Source organism: Vespula pensylvanica, chromosome 20, assembly GCF_014466175.1.
Source record: "Vespula pensylvanica isolate Volc-1 chromosome 20, ASM1446617v1, whole genome shotgun sequence".
NCBI classification, from domain to species: domain Eukaryota; kingdom Metazoa; phylum Arthropoda; class Insecta; order Hymenoptera; family Vespidae; genus Vespula; species Vespula pensylvanica.
This window is the reverse complement of record NC_057704.1, coordinates 1,548,376-1,567,006: the sequence shown is the minus strand read 5'-3', so window position 1 is coordinate 1,567,006 and position 18,631 is coordinate 1,548,376. Positions and strand designations below refer to the sequence as shown.

Genomic DNA, 18,631 nt, shown 5'->3' with positions numbered 1-18,631 from the left:
TTATTAACGTTTGAACTTTTTCTTTCTCTCTCTCTCTCTCTCTCTCTCTTGATATAAGATTCATAATCTGATCGATTAACATTCATTATTTTTCTATCTTCAGGATTGTATACACTAGAAGATCAACTTCACGATCATGAGATCGTGATACCACGTAAGGTTAGCCATAAAGGCGAGTTAATCTCGCATAACGTGAGTCATCATCACGACGAGGATGGAACTGAGGTACATTATCGGTTGTCAATTGCTGGTAAAGAGTATCATATCGAATTGACAGCTGCCAAAGACTTCATCGGGCCAAGTATGATAGTCGAGAGGCATAAACGTGATTTCCACATACGTTCGCCCCCAAAAAGTCGTTCGAGCAAGTGCCATTATCGTGGATTCATTCGTGATCATCCAAACTCTCGAGTTGCTTTATCAGCCTGCGACGGTCTGGTAAGTTTTTTTCTTTTCTTTTTTTCCATAACTTTTTCGTTTTATTTATTTATTCATTTTTTTTTTTTTTTTTTTTTTTTTTTTCATTGAACTTTGTTAACTCCTCGTAAATAACTCGAATTATACATTCACAGTTAGACGGATAGATACTTTTATTACTTACTTGTTAGACCTTTTTTTTATATCTATTTTATATGTATATAGATTATTTTATATATAGATAGATAATAGATACTTTTATCATTTTATTTCTCAACGAAACGTTCAATTTAAGATATATACTTACTTACGTTCCTGGCGTCCGAAATATTCACGTATTTTGGGAATTTTTTTTTTTTTCCTTTTTTTTCGTTTCGAGATGAGTATGAAACAAATTGAAGGACTGATGATTCCACGTTGTTCCTTGACGTTTTATTTATATAACAAAAAAAAAAGAGGGGGGGAAAGAAAAAGAAAAATATTTTTCGTTTCCGTCCAAATTGGTTGCACATAAGCTCTGTCGTAATCTGCAATCGCGTCAGCCTCCGTAAAAAAATTCGGAGAGTTATTAGCAGTCATCCTAACTTCCTATAGAAAGACAGTATTATTAAAATTTCAATATTGTCTTGCTAAATAATGTCATAGCCGAAGGACCATCGATTAAAGTTTTCGAATTCGAGAGAAAAAAACAAAAAAGATTAGGCCATTATCGGTGAGGAAAAAAAAAGAAACAGAAAATAAAAGAAACGATCGTTAAAACGTTTAGATATAGTGGCTGGATCAATCATTGACCATCAAGAAAATTAGGCCATTATAAAAAAGCGTCAAGTTTTAGCAAAAGTCGTCGAACTATCTACAGCGATTGTCAACGTTCATTAAAGTGTTTGGATATGTTGTTGGGTCGGTCACAGACTGCTACGAGAATTAGGCCATTATTAGAGAAAAAAAGAAAGAAAGAAAGAAAGAAAGAAAGATAAAAAAAAGCGTCAAATTTTTGAGGAAAGTCGTCGAACTATCTACAACGATTGTCAACGTTCATTAAAGTGTTTAGATATGTGGCTAGATCAGTCACCGACTGCCACGAAAATCTTGCGTAGCAACTGAATTATTAACTATCGGCGAACTGAACTGTGGTCACGACGCACTAACCATAATCAGGGTCATATATCTCCTCGTTTATATTCCTTGCGTACCGATCGAACATGAAGTTTCAGGCATTAAAAGAGAGAGAAAGAGAGAGAGAGAGAGAGAGAGAGAGAGAGAGAGAGAGACCAAAAGAAATTCTCCGCTCTGAATGGCTTGAAATTCACGAGCACCAAGACAGCGGTGTGTGTTACGCAAAATAGTGCTACGTATTCAACAGGCAAATAACTCGTGACAGTTTTCGCACGCAACAGGCCTACGGATCCGGCTAAACAAGAAACTAAAAGAAAGGCGAGACCCAGAGAGAGAGAGAGAGAGAGAGAGAGAGAGAGAGAGAGAGAGAGAGAGAGAGAGAGAAAGAGAAAGAGAGATAGAGATTATTTGATTTTCAACAGTTACATTTCAAACGTAAAGTAAGAAAAATAATAACGTCTAGTACCAGAGAGATAGAGAAGGAACGAAAAAAAGAAAATAAAAAAATAATCAAACGAAAAAAAGGAAAAGAAGAAAAGAAGCGGGGAAAAATAGAGAAACTAAAAAAAAAAAAAAAAACTTAAATTGGATACAAGAATAGATATAACGAACTGCGACCGTGTCGCAGTTATGGCTGTCGACTTTAAATGAGATCAGCAAAATTATCTTGACGTTCTAAGAATACTTATACACGTTTATTATCGTTTTGTTCATATATATGTAATATTCGCCACGTTACAGTCACAATCGTTTTATTTGCAATCGTTATAGAACAGACATTTTCATTATTTAATGGAACATGATAAAGTCGAGATATTTATTGCTATAAATTACAATGAAAGACAATCTTGGTTAAAAGATTTTCAGATTTTCATTGAACATTGTCCATCTTTCTAATCGTTATTAAATATTGTTCATTTAAAAACCTTCTATACGATATTGTTCATTTTTAAAATAGTTATTCAATATCGTTCATTTAAAAAATGTTTGTCCAACATTTTTCATTTGTGAAACTTTTCTTCGCTATTGTTCATTTTGAAAATTATTACTCAATACTTTTTCATACATATAACAAATCATTGTAGCGTGTAGTTATTGTATCTGACAAAAAATGGTAAGGTCGCATTAACACGTATCAAACGAATGATTTAATAGATCGAAAATCATAAAAAAGGTTTTCAAAAATTAAAACTATTACGTTCACCATGAGAGATATGGATCACCGTAAAGTAGCTTCTATCGATCGTTCTCCAACGCACTTTTTCTACGGAAACGGAAAACGCGACCATCCATCAGAAAGCTATTCTCTTCCTCATTCAGAAGCTGCCAGGTATCGCGTTGAAATTTATGAATTTTCACCGTACCATTCTAAAAAAAAAAAAAGAAAGAAAAAATAGGATGAGGAAATAGAGAGAGAGAGAGAGAGAGAGAGAGAGAGAGAGAAGGAAAAGGAGAAAAAATTTATCCGACTAGAAACAACATAAAAATCTCAGAAAAAGATAGATAAATAGAGAAAGAAAGAAAGAGAGAAAAAATATTTATATTTATGCTCATGATAAAGTTGCTCGTAGTGAGATATAAAACTGTAAGAATAGATCGCGAGTATGTATAAAAACTTTTACGAAATAAGCGATGAACACTTATATTACGAAGAATGAAGTAAAATAAAAAGTATTGAAGCGACTTAATAAACGAATTCAAATCAATCAAAAAATTTCATTCACGGATTAAAAAAATATACATATATATATATATATATATATATATATATATATATAGATAAATAAATGAATATTATAATTCCTTTACGAATAATGAGACGTGAATAAATGGAAAAAAAGAAATTCTTCGATGTAAATATCACAAAAAATTGAGCGATTTCTAATTAAATAACTAAAGTAAAGTAAGTACGAATCGTAATGTGCCGAAGAGAAAAGGGAAAAAAAAAAGAAAAGAAAAGAAAATATGAAAGAGATTTTAACGGAGCGAGAGAAGGAAATGAGGAGGAAGAAAAAATGAAAAGAAAACAAAGGGAGAAAAAATTAATAAATAATAACAATAATAATAGAATAATAATAGGAAATGAAGAGTGCTAAATAAAGTAAGTATTAAGAGTAAAAAAAAAAATGAGAGATAAGATAATGACAAAAAGAGATAGAGAGAAAGAGAAATAGAAAGAGAAATAGAGACAGAGAGAGAGAGAGAGAGAATGATAAAACGAAGAAGAGAAAGAGAGAGAAAAGATGATAAAACGAAGAAGAGAAATAATCAAGAATGAACAATGGGTAGATGAGCGCTAAGAGTAACGAGGCGAAGATCGCGGAGGAGTTCAGTCGTTGTAAGAAGAAGGAGAAGGTGGAGGAGGTGGAGCCTCGGAGCATGCATCAATTCAATTTGCTCCCAGCTTCCAGATAATGATTTAATTTGCCGCGGCTTGGCAGATTTATGACGGCACACCTAGTCGCCTTCTCGTCCTCGTCGTCGTCGTCGTCGTCGTCGTCATCCTCGTTGTCGTCGTCGTTGTTGTGTTGCGTTGTGCTGCGTGGTGTCGTGTTGTGTTGTTGTGTTGAATATTAGTAACTTTGTCTTCGTAGTGTTACAGAAAATATAAAGGCATATATAGATATGTACGTATGTAGAAGTAAGTAAGTTCTTATCCTTGTCGTTTGTTTAAAACCCTTTTCTTTTTTTATAGAAATTTTTTTATATTTATTACATATATATATATATATGTAAATAAATGTACGTATGTACATTATGTATAAGCTCTTTGGAGAAAAAAAAAAAAGGAAAAAGAGGAAGTTATATAATGTATTTATATTTTATAAACTTTTGTAGATATTTATAAATGGTTTTTTCTTTTGGTCGTACTTTGAAGTATCGTTCACGTTCTTATTATCGTCCATCGGTTAATATCGATCTCAATTTGGACTTATTGATATTTGTGATTGAAAAATTGAGAAAATTTTGTCACGTGTATAAATACTTCCGAACAATGGAAACATTCGTTGAACTCTGAAAATAATCCTTTGTAAAAATCGATTAAGGAATTCTTGACTTCGATATTTTCGACATAATTCGATCAATTCGATCATTTCTATAAATTCAAGATCGCTAATGATCTAACATTGTGGGCCTCAATTGGTCTACGTAGGAAGCACTTTAAGAACTGCTACCATAGAAAAAGAAAAAAAAAGGAAAAGAAAACAGAATTTAAATCGACGGAAACGGTTACTTACTTTTCCACGATAGGGTAGGTCGATCGCTCATCGAACTGCAAATATTAAAATGTGAATAACGAGATTTGTGATTCATTAAAGGTCGAAAGGCGAACGTTAATTAAAGTCAAACGAGGAATAAGGAGATCAAAAAGGGACAACGAAAAAGAAGAAGAGGAGAGAGAGAGAGAGAGAGAGAGAGACGTTTATAGATACTAGAAAGGATAAAAGGAAAATGAGAATATTAAAGAGTTCGTATAATTAGTTGCTGATTGCAGGCAGCCTCGTAAAAATACGAGAGTACTTTCCGATCGAGAATGTAATTAAAAAGAACAATGGCAAATCAGTACATAAAGAGAAAAAGAGAGAACGAAAGAGAGAAAGGTACATAGAGAGAGAGAAAGAGAGAGAGAGAGAGAGAGAGAGAAAGAAGAAAAATGTTATTCTTTAATCGTCGAGAAAACATTTCTTTGTATTAATATCCTATTTCCCAAACGTATCGTTTGATGATCTTCGACGATTTTTTTTCAATAAAGATAAGAAGAAAAGAAGGACGAACCACTTCTTTCTATCAAAGAAATAAGATTAATAAATGAAACGTAAGAAAGAGAAGGAAGGAATGGTGGAGGTTAAAAAAAAATAAGGAAGTAAGGGAACGATTTCGTTTAAAGATTATTATTTCATACAAGACGAGCACGCTCGTCGAAAGAAAATAGTTTGACCTTTATCGAACGGCTAAGTAAAGTATGCGGAACGTGACGTGCTATCGCGAGATGAAAAATTGTTTCGTTGAAAATGTTTTGAAGGGTTACGTAGGCGTTAACGATATCATCCTAAAAGTATACCTGTCGTTTATAATACGCTTTCAATCGGTCTTTCACGTATTTTATTTACGATTAATACATATATAAGACGAATAAATTCACAAAAGAACGGGTATCGATCCGTTCTTTTATCTATAAAAATATTGTTCATCGATAATAAATATAAAGAAGATAAACATTTTTTTCAACTAATAACTAAATTTATCATAAGATCTTTTTAAGAATCAGATAAAATATCTTGTATGTTTAAGAAAAGATATACAAGATGTTCCATAAAAAAAAATTAAATGTCACATCGAGTAATCTATTTTCTACTTACGAAGTAAGTGAATGAAACATTATATAATCATTTTAAATGACCTCTTAAAATATTTGACGAACGAAATCTCGTAAAACTTTTCTTAGTACACTATTTTTTTTTTTTTTGTTTTTTCTTTTTTGTTATTCCTAACAAACAGAACATTCAACTGATCCTTGATTTATAATCATCCTATATATAGAATAATCGTGAATAGTGGGAGTGGAAATTACAAATTCTTATTTACGAAGGAAATAAACGAAGTATAATCATTTTAAATGGCAGCTTTCGAAATAGGTCTCGCGTATAAGTCTTCCTAGGAATATCCACGTATGTAGGTGTATACATATACATACATACATATATATATATATAATATATATATATATACATACATATACCTACATACATATGTACACGCCTACGTGCATACACGTCGTCATGTCGTTTATGTATTTGTAAACAGGAGCAAAAGCCGGGTGTAATTGGCAGCAATACGTAATGTTCGATAATTTCAAGCGTACAACGTTAATGGCGATATCCCGTGGGTTAATCTCGTCCATGATACCACCAATTTCTCATAGCACCTAACGCTGAGTTAGAATTGAATCTAATGACGGTCATTCCTTTTCGTACTGTCTATGTTCTGTACTAATGACACCGGATTAAAATCTCCGGAGAATACGCGCGACGTTATTTTCGTATTTCGAATAAAACGAAAAAGAAAAGAAAAAGAAAAAAAAATTAATCTCATTTATTCGGTCGCATTCGTTCATTCGAACGAGTAGATATTTTCTTTTTTCTTTTTGTTTCATCTTTTCTTTTTTTTTCTCTTTTTTTTTTTTTTTTTTTTTTGTAACAAAAAAAAGATCCCTTCGTTTCAACGTACCGATAACGTAATACTTGATTAATCATGAGATTAATATCTCGTTTAATATTACCAAAATGATCTATACGTATTTACATATACATCTGTCGTTTAACAAATTAACGAAAACGTTAATAAATATTAAAAGATACTCGCGCGCGCGTACAGACATTTTAACTCATTATTCTTATTCATCGATCGTAAATTAAATCATATACCTGTGTACGTATGTACGTTCGACTTTTAAAAAAGTAATAAAAATCGGATTAAGAAGAAAAAGAAAAAGAAGAAAGGATGACAAATAAAAAGACCGGTATCGTAAATATCAATTTTCAATCGATATCGCGGATGCGATCGGACGAACGTAGGAATAAAATTAAAAATAATCTCCTTTTCGCGAAACTCTCAAGTCTAAGATTATTATCTATCACGAAATATCACGAGAAGACACGGGTAAATCCTTCACTCTTCCCCTCCTCTTCGTCCCTCACTCCATACACCATCGTTCGTATCGCGTCAACGATAAAGATGTCTACCTGAGAACGGCCATTATCTATTTATTTTCACATGGACGACGTTTAAAATCTCAGTGCAACGTATCGGTGCTCCTCTTCTTGCCCAGCTGTGAGAGAGAATCTTATCAAGAAAAGGACAGTAGTATCTCTCTCTCTCTCTCTCTCTCTCTCTCTCTCTCTCTCTTTCTTTCTTTTTCTATCTATCTATCTATCTCACTTACTCACACACACACAACACACATACAACACACATACAAAATCTTGCCTAAGAAGATAAACACGGACTCCCGTATTACGTAAATAAACAGATGCGCGATTTTATCTACCACCATATTTTAAGCGGTACCTTTTTAACCCTTATCTCGAAACGCACGCAAAAGAAAATAGCGACAGCATAGAAGGACGTTCTCGATGGATGAACGCCCTCGGAATATCGTCTCTCTATGCTCCAGTATAAGATATAAGAGAAAGAGAAAGAGAGAGAGAGAGAGAGAGTGAGAAAGGGTGGAGAAAAGAAGAGAGGGCAAAGAGATATTTATTAAATTTCCAAGAACGATAGACTTTTACTCACTTTAGTCACAACAGAAGCCCGCAAAGTACAACACGCTTCTCCTGTGTCTTCTCGCAAGGCTCCGCCATATCTTTCTCCTTCTCATAGAGTATTTCGTTCCACGTTCTCTCCTCTTTGTGTGTTAGTAGAAAAAATAGAAACATGACTCATCGCCGATATATACCTTCATTTTCTTCTGCTTTTCTTCTTTTATTACTTTTTTCTTTTCTTATTATTAATCATCATTATTTATTATTTCTTTTTTCTTCTTCTTATTTTTTTTTATATTTTTTTATTTTTTGACGAATATCAATGAAGTAACCTTTTTTATCTGATTCTTACCTGATAATAATCGATACTATCGATGATTAATAATCAATAATAAATAATGATAACATTTAATGAAAGTAAATTTAATTAAATTTATTATGTTTCATTCATTTTTATTCAAGGATTCAATTAAGTTTTATTCGAATTAATAAAATAATGATTCTTATATATCCGATAAGTTTCTATCGATCATTTGAGATTTCTATTCTATCCGATCAATTCGTATTGAAACGATCGAAACGTGAAATCTTTTTGGAAAAACAGTTCTTTTAAAAAATTTGAGAATATTTACGTCGATGAGTAAAAAAGGATGATTTCTTTTACGTTCGATTTCATTTACTTTGTGATTTCTTTTCAGAATGGATTTTTTTAGTTTGCTCGTTCTAAATAGTACACATAATAATAGTACACTCTCTGATTCTCCTTTTCTTCCTAAAACATTCTCTATGTATGTATAGATATAGATATATATATATATATAATATATACATATATCTCTTGCACACTCGGGCTAATTGCAATTTAATTAAATTTACTGAGGCTTTCCGTGGCATAGGAAGGCTGTTTCAACACTATCGCATCGGACACCTTCGCTTATTAAACGAACACCTTTTGCACATTGTATCGAATAAATCACAGCTCACGACTCGTTCCACCTTACTTTGGTGTGCTAATTAAAACTTAGTCTTTGGAAGGAAGAGAAGATTGGAGATAAAGAACTCGATCGAGGTTCTCAATAATATCAACGAAAAATCAATATAATTTTGTCTTGGAATCTATAAAGATCTTTTCTCGAAAATATCTTGGACAAATTTCGCGATATACTTCGTACGAAATAAATATTTTCGGAAAATAGAATAATCTTGTAAAAGGAGATATGATCTCGATCGAAAGGTAATTAAACATTAATAAATCCTACAGCACTCTTTTCTTCTTTTTTTTTTTTTTTTTTTTCTTAAACATTATTAAAGCGGAACAATATTGCTGGTCGGTTGAGCGAACAAAGAAGTATTTAAAAAAGAAAAAAGGGAAAGAAAGAAATAGAAAGAAAAAAAAAAAAAAGACCAAAAGAAAAATAGTCACAGGATATCCTGTCTAACTTAATAAAACGTATTTCGCTTTTTTCCATCTTAAATCGTTCAACCAGTAGTCGCAAATTGCTTACAATAAATCACCACTGTCCTCCTTAGCTGTCCCAATCACTCGTGCCTTTCTCGTTTACGCCATCACGAGGAAACGTGATAATAAAAAAAAAAATAAAAGAAGAAAAAAAGAAGGAAAGAAAGAAAGAAAGAAAGAGAGAAAGAGAGAGAGAGAGAGAGAGAAAAAATCGTTATTATTATTAAATTCTCGCGATGACGACAACGACAAGGATATCGGGTTGAAGAAATATCGATCTTCGCGAGCCGATAAATTATCTTGCGATTAGCCCGAAGGTTTGAAAGTGTTCGCTCGTATGGAAAATTGAAATTCGATTGGTCGGTTTGAACGAACGGTAGATACTCACCTACTACGTCGAGTAAAAGATAGGGAGAGAGAGTGAGGGGTAGGGGAGGTGGGGAGATAGAGATAGAGACAGACAGAGATAGAGAAAGGAGAGAGAGAGAGAGAGAGAGCTAGACGATCGTATTACCAGAAGGCAGGACATAATGCTCACCATAGGGGCTAGCATATTGCGGATTCGAACGGTAGCGAAAGGTTAGGAGGCGTGAATACACGTTTTTCACGCGGTCCGCTGATTCGATTGAGTGAGATCGCAAGTAGGGGAACAGGTTCTCTCCTCCTGAACTGAGGGGAACGAGGAGGCTTTCTTTCCTACCACATCAAAGAGAAAGAGAGAGAGGAGCTAAGAGAGGTTTACCGAGCTCTAACTTAAACCTTCAGTCTTGCTGCGAACGTTCAAACATATAATTAGTATTAATAGCTAATCGGAAGATTCATCCGTAAGCTAGCATCTTCAATTAAATGGATATCTCCTTTCCAAGATCAAGAAGTAAACCCCCTGGGTGGGCCTCCTCCTCCATTAAATACTTTTCGATAAAATTAAGATTTAATATACGTGTTTCTAGTTATATATCGTCTCTTGGTTTATACGTAGAAAAGAATCGGTTAAGTTTATGCCGAGGTATTATACTTACTTATTTATAATAGTTACGACTTCGAGCTCGAAGAATTCTCCGGATGATATTATCGTTAATGTTGATGCTAATATTATTTTAATTAATGTGAATTTAATCGGCCAAAGTTCAGATATTAATCGTGAACTACCGATGAACAATTCATCGATATATGAAACCTAGACTCTTATCTACGTAAGTTAAGTAAGTAAGTAAAGTACCTAGTAAGAGTAATCGAAAGATCCTCTTACAATGTATTACTTGCAAACTTGAGATTCTTTGAGATTAAGTTTCTCACGGTCGATCGTATCACATTGAGATTCCTTTCAACGGTAATAATGACAACGACGACGACGACGACGACGACGACGACGACGACGACGACGATGATAATGATAATGATAATAATGATAATAATGATGATGATGATGATGATGATGATGATGATGATGATGATGATGATGATGATGATAATTCTTGCTCGAACATACACCATACGTAGTTCGATATAACAAGCGATTGATGATAAAAACGGTACGGAACGATATTTATTATTCGAACGTTCGAAATCATCGTATCATTCCACGAAACGATTTTTTTTTTTTTTTAAAGAAGAGATAAAAAAATAACAAAGAAAAAGGAAAAAAGAAAAAAAAACAGAAACGAAGAACGAAGAAAGATAGGCTCGCGTATTCTAGATATATATGTGTATGAATGTATGTATGCAAGTACCTACGTTGTAAGTAAGTACTTATGTAGTTCTTACATAGATACTTAGATAAGTGTACGTGGTAGCAATCATTATGCGCCACCCACACGGCGGAAGGTCCGGGACGAACGTTCTAATGACGGCATAAATCACGTTTCTCCGCAGGAAGCATTTATCATCATCGAGATCCCTGAGTCTACCGCGTCCTGCTTTCTTCCAATGGCCCTCAGCCACTTTTCGTTTCTTCTTTTTCGTCTTCTTTCTCTCTCTCTCTCTCTCTCTCTCTCTCTCTCTCTTTCTCTCTCTCTCTCTCTCTCACTCTCTCTCTCTCTCTTTTTCTCTCTTTCTCTCTCTTCGTTCTCTCCTTCTTCTTCCCTTCAACATGAACCTCTTTATCGTAGAAACCCAAAAAATAGAGTCTCGCACGAAGGCGCATCGTATCGTGAAGCATTATTCAGGGATCTTTCACAATTTTCTGATGTTCACGAAATCAAAGATGTCTTTCTCTATCGAGAAGTAACGAAAATAATTATATAAAATTACTTTGTACAAACGTTTGTGAAATATTTATAAAATATAACTTGTAAAATTTTATCTGTATACATATATATATGTATATACATATAAATACGTATAAGTATAAAAAATAATTATGATTCCTTACGAGAAAAAAATTCAAAAAGGAATCTCCAGAAAATATTTACAGCCATAATAATCGAAATAAAAAATCGCACCTTGTATATCTCGACTCGATCGAACTTTAAAAAAGAAGAGAAGAAGAAGTTCAAGAAAGGCAAAATTCTTTCTCGTAAAGTTATTAGATATATAAAAATAAAGAAAGAAAGAAAAGAAAGAAAGAAAAAAAGAAGAAAAGAAAGATCATTATTTCTTGCTCGTCAAAAATATACGATATTATTATATCGTAGTTAGATCGATCGTCGATATACCCGCCGGATATGTTCCAGTGTTTTTCGATGATTCGGTAAATATCTATTGGAAAAAAGAAAAAAAATAATAAGACTAATAATAAGAGAGATGCTGGTTAAAGTAAATAAGGAAAATATGGATAAACAAGTGAGTAGGTATTCTCGAGAAATGAAAGGGACTTGATATCGAGTAGAGAGCCGTCCATGAACCGTTGGTAATAGCAGTGCCGCCATTACTACTAACAATGTTAGCAATTTAATGTACAACAAATTTACTACTGGTAAACCATCGTTTCGTTTCCGATAACCGTCATCAACTATGGTTATATATCTTTCTATTTTTTTTTTCTTTTTTTTTTCTTCTCTCTCTCTCTCTCCCTCTCCCTCTCTCTCGGCTATTTCTCTCCCTCGATCTTGGTATCGCCACTTCAGCAACAAATTCTACTTATCGAAGAATATAAATTCACCGCTCGTAAGATACTTCCTTCTCGCGATTTTACTTCGTGATTTATTCACAAGATCTTCGCTCGCAAGGTACTAGCTCGCGAGTCTTGCGTTACATCAAACAACGCGAGAAAAGAAGCGGGGAGAAGCGATATAGGGGAAAAATTAAAAAAAAAAAAAAAAAAGAATGAAGAAAATATATAATAAAATTTGAAAAGAAAAATATCACAGAGCAAAAATATGGAGATAAGTTACGGGGTTAAAGATAAATTATTAACTTGTGCTACGTCGTTTCACACAAGTACTTACTTCATCGATTCGAACTGTAACTAAAAAATAAGTACTTATTTATTTTAATTTCGTTTATTTAATTTTCGTCCAATTCGTATCATTATTCATTTGGTTTTATATGTTTTTTAAAACTGTTTATTAATCAATCGAACAAAAAAAATATTGTCTGTATTTAAAAGATTCTTGCTAATATTTCCTTCAGATATATCTGGCGATCTACAATTTTATTTGAAAATTTGAAAATTTATTGCTGAAAGGAGCTAAGCTTTAATATATAGAAAAATTCAATATTAGAAAAGGATAGATATACGAGAAATTTATTATGAAATTTATTATGAAAATGGTTTAAATCCGTTTTCCTTGGCAACTGGATATTTAATGCTTTGTATTCCAATCGATTCGCAAAAAAAATATATCGATAAATGGCAACGAGTATTGCCATACGAGATTATTATATATAATTATAGTTATAAGTAATCAGACGTAAAGATTTTAATCGTTAGTTTCGCCTTTCGACATTCCAGAGAATAGTGTAATATCGATCGTGCTACTTGTGATGTCGTAAACGAACTATACGATTAATGGCAGAAGAGGTGTGCATCGAACTGCACGATGCAATTGACATTTATAATAATTTATCGAGATTCTAATAAATCGCATTCATACCGTCATACTCTTAAGAAGGGTAGCTCTATCGATGTGAAACAAACAAGGTTATTCTACCTCTCTCTCTCTTTCTCTCTCTCTCTCTCTCTCTCTCTCTCTCTCTTTCTCGTTATCTCTTTATCTTCCTTTCTTTCTCTTTTCACTGAGTAAAGAGCTTTGAAACTTGAAAATACAATTTCATTGGATAACTTAAGACCGCAAAGAACGTTTCTTGAAGCATTCGGAAAATTAACTTTTCCTTTTAATGAATATTTCGATCGCAAGCTAAAGTTAAATGTTCTAGAACTATATCTATTATCTCAAACTTCTTCATTAAGACGATCCCTTTACAAATTCTCCTTCTTCGTTTTAATTATTTCAGATTATTTATTTTCTCTTGCAAATTAAAGGATCAGTGGAATGTCACTTGTTAGTTGCAATAGAAAGAAAAATATATATATATATATATATATATATATATATATAAGATATAAGATGTAAGAAGAGTTTCATCATTTCACGTTTAAGGATTTTTAATTTTTCTTACAGATACACTCTGTATTTTCTTTTCTTTTAATTAATTAGTTACAAAATGTATAATACGTGCAAGAAAATAATGAATACTATGAATATTTATTTAATTAATAATTTTTTCTTGTTGTTATCGTTTTAAATCAATTTTAAAGTTTTTTTCTTTTCAATGAACAACATTAGTAAGGTAATGAAATTATTGCACGTTTTTGATTTTTTTCATTGCCTCTTAAGATTATATACATTTTGAACGATCGTTTATATATAAAATAATTATATACGCTAATATCACGTTAATTATTAACTAACATACCTATACTTGTTTAACAATTTTTTCAAGATAATTGATTTACTATTAAAATAATGGTCGCATGAATAAAACATGAAACTTTTCTTAATATACATATAAAATTATTTTTCTATTTGCTTCTAAGAAAGAAGACATTAAACCGGCCCTTAATTTATAATCTACGTTTATACCGACACTTGCTAGATCGCTGACTATAAATCATGAAAAGAGTTCGGTCTGATTAAAAAAATAAGTAAATAAATAAATAAAAAGCAATGAATTATTCTCTTAGAAAATATTGTTTATTATGAAAAATATTACGGAAAATTTAGTGCAGCGCGATGAACGCGTTAGAAAAGAAAAGAAAAGAAAAGAAAAAGGAACGATAAATCGGAGAGATAAGTCGGTGAGCCACAAGCAAGATAGTACAAGTTAGAGAAGACGTAAAATGCGGGGTAAGGACTGAGAAAAAGTAAGGGGATAATTATAAAGCGGTTTTTTTCGGTTCGGTGTAACGCAAGAACACGTGGGAGGAAGAACGTACAGCATTGGTATGCTCTTAAACAGCAAGGAATATAAATTATCCTACGATGTACACGGGATTAATCGAATTCTGCAAAATGGGACAACTAAAACGTGACCGTATATAAATATACAGGGTGATACTTCAACACCTCGGTCACGTTTTAACACTATTTTCTATAAAATAAAAAGAAAAATTGAAAAGTAAGGAAAGAAAATGAATTTCTTTGTAAAAATTTTTCTTCTTACTTTCTTTTCTTCCACTTCTTCTTCTTCTTCTTCTTCTTCTTCTTCTTTTTCTTCTTTTTTTCAATTGTGAAAATTCGATTTGTTTTTAAATAATTTGTCGCAAACTGATCGCTGAATCTTAACTTAAATCGAAATGAAAAAAATATTTAATATCGTTAAAAAGATAAAAGAGCAGGCTTGGGTTTAGATATAAGATGATTAATATTTGAGTATCTTTTGTAAAAGTAAAATAACAGACAGATATTAATGGAAATGAAAACGAAAATAATTTTAAGCATACGCGTAAAGGAATTTCGTCGAATTCTGTCATCGTTAAACGTTTTAAGATACACCCTATATACATATTTCATATCTTTCATACTACATGAGTCTCATATCGTGGCGAACCAATTAAACTGCTACGGAAGGATACAAATGGCTTTTTAGTCGGGGACTCAACCGGCACGTGTTTGCTTATGATTAGTCGCAATTCTCTGAAGAAGAACGTGACTGTGTACAACGAAGTAACGGATGTTGAAGATAGATCGCCAGATCGACGATAACGTTCTTATTTATTTCCTATTCGCAAATGAAATTAACCAATCCCCACCTTGGATAGACTTTGAATGAAAATTTCAAAGTTTAAAATACATATGTATATATATAATATTTATTTCAGCTGGATTAGCGTATCTCAAAATAAAACTATAACTCAAATCAAGTACTAATAAGTTTATCTAATTATCATTCATTTATTCTTTAAATAAACATATATATACACACACAAACAAATTATTTCATAAAAATATTTATAAAACATTTATAAAATATAATTTATCAAATTTTATATATATATGTATATATATAAGAGAATATATAACAAGAATATATGTATATACATACATACATACATATATACATATATATATATATATATTCTTACGTAAAGAAATTTAAAGAACAGTCTCTAGAAAATAGTTAGAGCCATAGTGAATAAAAAATCACTCCTTATATGTCTCTACACGATCGAACTTCAAGAAGAGAGAAAAGAAAGAAGTTCAAAGAAGGCGAGATTCTTTCTCTTTGAAAAGGAGAAGGAGGAAGAAGAGAAGGAGGGTAGGGCATGCGGAGGGAAAAAGAGAGAAAGGGTTAGAGAGGAGTAGAGAGGAAAGGAGAGGAAATGAGGTAGGTAGGTGAGAAGAACGAGTCGTCTGGCCCCATACAGAGCTGAGTCATGTTCTCATGGGCCTTTTTTGCCCATGTGCTTGCTGGGCCTTCGAGAAGAAGGCCTCTCTTCCCCCACTCTCATCTTCGACGACCTTCCTCTTAGATACCTACGTGAGATTGGCGCCATGATTTATTTTTCACGGTCCGCACGGTTCGACGGCTAGGCAAAATAGCGAATTGCCTGCTCGACTCGACTTCTATTTTCATGCCCTTTTTCTCTCGTCCTTTTTTACTCCAGAGATAAATCTTCCCCTATTTTTTACTTCTTTGTTCCCAAAAAAAAAAAAAAAACACAAAAAAAAAGAGAAGAAAAGAAAAAATTGTTATAGAAGAAGAACGTGGAAATATTTCTACTGATTTGTCACAAAAAGGAAAGAAAAGAAATAATGAAAAAGATGATCGTAAAAGGAGAAAGTAGAAATATTTCTACTTATTTGTCGCAAATAAAAAAAAAAAAAAAAAAAGAAAAAAGAAAGAAACTAAACCGTTCTCTAACACAGCCAAACAACTTAGTCTGTTCCTCTCAGGAGGAACAGGAGTTTTAGCAGGATATCTGTTCGATCGGGCGAACCTTGTCCGTATCTCTGAAAGAGAAACTGTAAGCGGGAGACGCGTCTGCGGGTAAGACGAGACCGACCTGGTTTTGTGTTTCAGGCGGGTGTGCTACACAGCGCGGATGGCGAGTTCTGGCTGGAACCAGTCGCCGTATTATCGAAGAAAGGGGACTTAGGGAAGGAGGAGGAACAGGAGGTGGAGGAGAAGGAAAAAGAGGAGAAGGAGAAGGAGAAGGAGAAGGAAGAGGAAGAGGAGGAAAGGAAGAAGTTAGACAGACACGAGAGAAGACGAAGAAGGATAGAAAAAGATCAGGACGAGGAAGAGAGAAGGATAACAACTACCGAGAAGGATAAAAGCTCTTGGATCCGCGACGTATCTTCTTCCGGCGATGGTAAAGGTGCTCGTCCTCACCTCGTTTTCCGGCGGGCAACCGAGAAACGAAGGCGTGAGATTGGCGCCGGCCTGCCAGCTCGAGCAGCCAGACGCCGGCGCAAAAAGAAGAAGAAACAGGAGAGAAACTGCGGCACCCGTGGTGAGAGAATACGACCTGACATCGGCAATACCTTTATTTATTTATTTACTTACTTCTTTTTTTTTTTTGCTCTCTTTCTTTCTTTTTTTCATTTTGTTCCTTCTACTTTTTGCCGTAATTCTTCTCTCTCTCTCTCTCTCTCTCTCTCTGGTTCAATTACGTCTGACGTCTATGACGAAAAGTATCAAGTCATTTTTAAAGGAAAAAAAACAAGATAGCTAATAAATTAATACGAATAAAGTATACATTATAGCTACCCCCATCTCTCCTCCTGTCTCTCCTACCCTCTCTTGATAACTTGCCAATGATGTATAGACGAGAAAATTTCTAAAAGCCCTGTTCTAACATGTTTTCGATCTACTTTATTAATACGTCAGCCAATCAATAAGATCTAATTACTTATATATATGTACATATATATGTATATACATATATGTCGTAGCGTTAAATTCAAAATTTCGCGGGAACGAATATATGGACCTTGATATAGGACAGTATGTTATTAAGGTGGAAGGAATATATTCATTTCTATGGGGATCTGATCTAAAGCCACTTCGCAGTAATGTCAAATGAAATCTTAATTACAGCTTCAGCGATCGGCCAATCTGCATAAATCAGCGTCCGGCAAAGCAACCGCCGAACGCGTATCTCTATTAACGCGAAATTTTCTTCGTTGGAGACACACCGATGGTAAAGAGAGATATACAAAGAGAAAAAAGAGAGAGAGAGAGAGAGAGAGAGAGAAAAGATCGTCCGAGGTCCCTTGACGCGCCGCTCGATTAATATAAGCCAACGTTAAATACCTCGTTATAACGACCATTCGTCAAGAAGATTTACCGCCGCGTTCCGTTACACGCTCGAGGTCACAATCGAGAATTTTAAAGAAAGACGATTGGTTCGATTTAACCCTAGAAAAATCAAGTGTCGTACGCGCCAATTAAAATTCATGCGAACGCTTTTACGCGTACCTACTTCATTAAAAAGAAAAAAAAAAAAAAAAGAAAGAAAGAAAGAAAGAATGAAAAGAAAAAAGAATAAAAAATAATAGTTCCCCTTCGAAGTTTTCCTCGATCCACTTTATGACGTTATTATGATTGATTCGACCAATGACGCATTTTTCAACATGTCAGAATTGATCAAAATCTTTACAGAACCACGACGATTGACGGAGACTCGTCTCGAGTGGCAAACGCAGGCCGGTCTGGTTCAAGTTCAAGGTCGAGGTCGAAAGAAACATCATCCAACAAAGTGGTGGCAACGTTCCAAGAGATCGATCAGTAGGCCACGTCACGTCGAGGCACTCGTAGTCGCAGATACGACGATGATGGCTTTTCATCAGGACGGCGACGTTGAGACTTATCTTCTGACGATAATGAACATGGTATCCTCGCTGTATCTCGATCCTACCATTGGTAACTTCATTAACATAGTCGTCGTCAGGATCGTTCTCGTTGAGGATGAAGAGGCCGAGGTATGGAA

The 18,631-nt window shown here is 33.6% G+C and overlaps 1 protein-coding gene across 7 annotated transcripts in view; it reads left to right on the top strand.

The window, feature by feature from the left end:
- LOC122636102 (A disintegrin and metalloproteinase with thrombospondin motifs 18) overlaps positions 1–18,631 on the top strand; it is a 71,497-nt gene that overhangs the window by 45,248 nt on the left and 7,618 nt on the right. For all 7 annotated transcript variants that reach the window (XM_043827004.1, XM_043827007.1, XM_043827008.1 and 4 more), the window contains 3 exons: positions 104–438; positions 16,720–17,152; positions 18,304–18,623. In XM_043827004.1, coding sequence (XP_043682939.1) covers positions 104–438; positions 16,720–17,152; positions 18,304–18,623 — 1,088 coding nt within the window. The remainder of the gene's footprint in view (positions 1–103; positions 439–16,719; positions 17,153–18,303; positions 18,624–18,631) is intronic.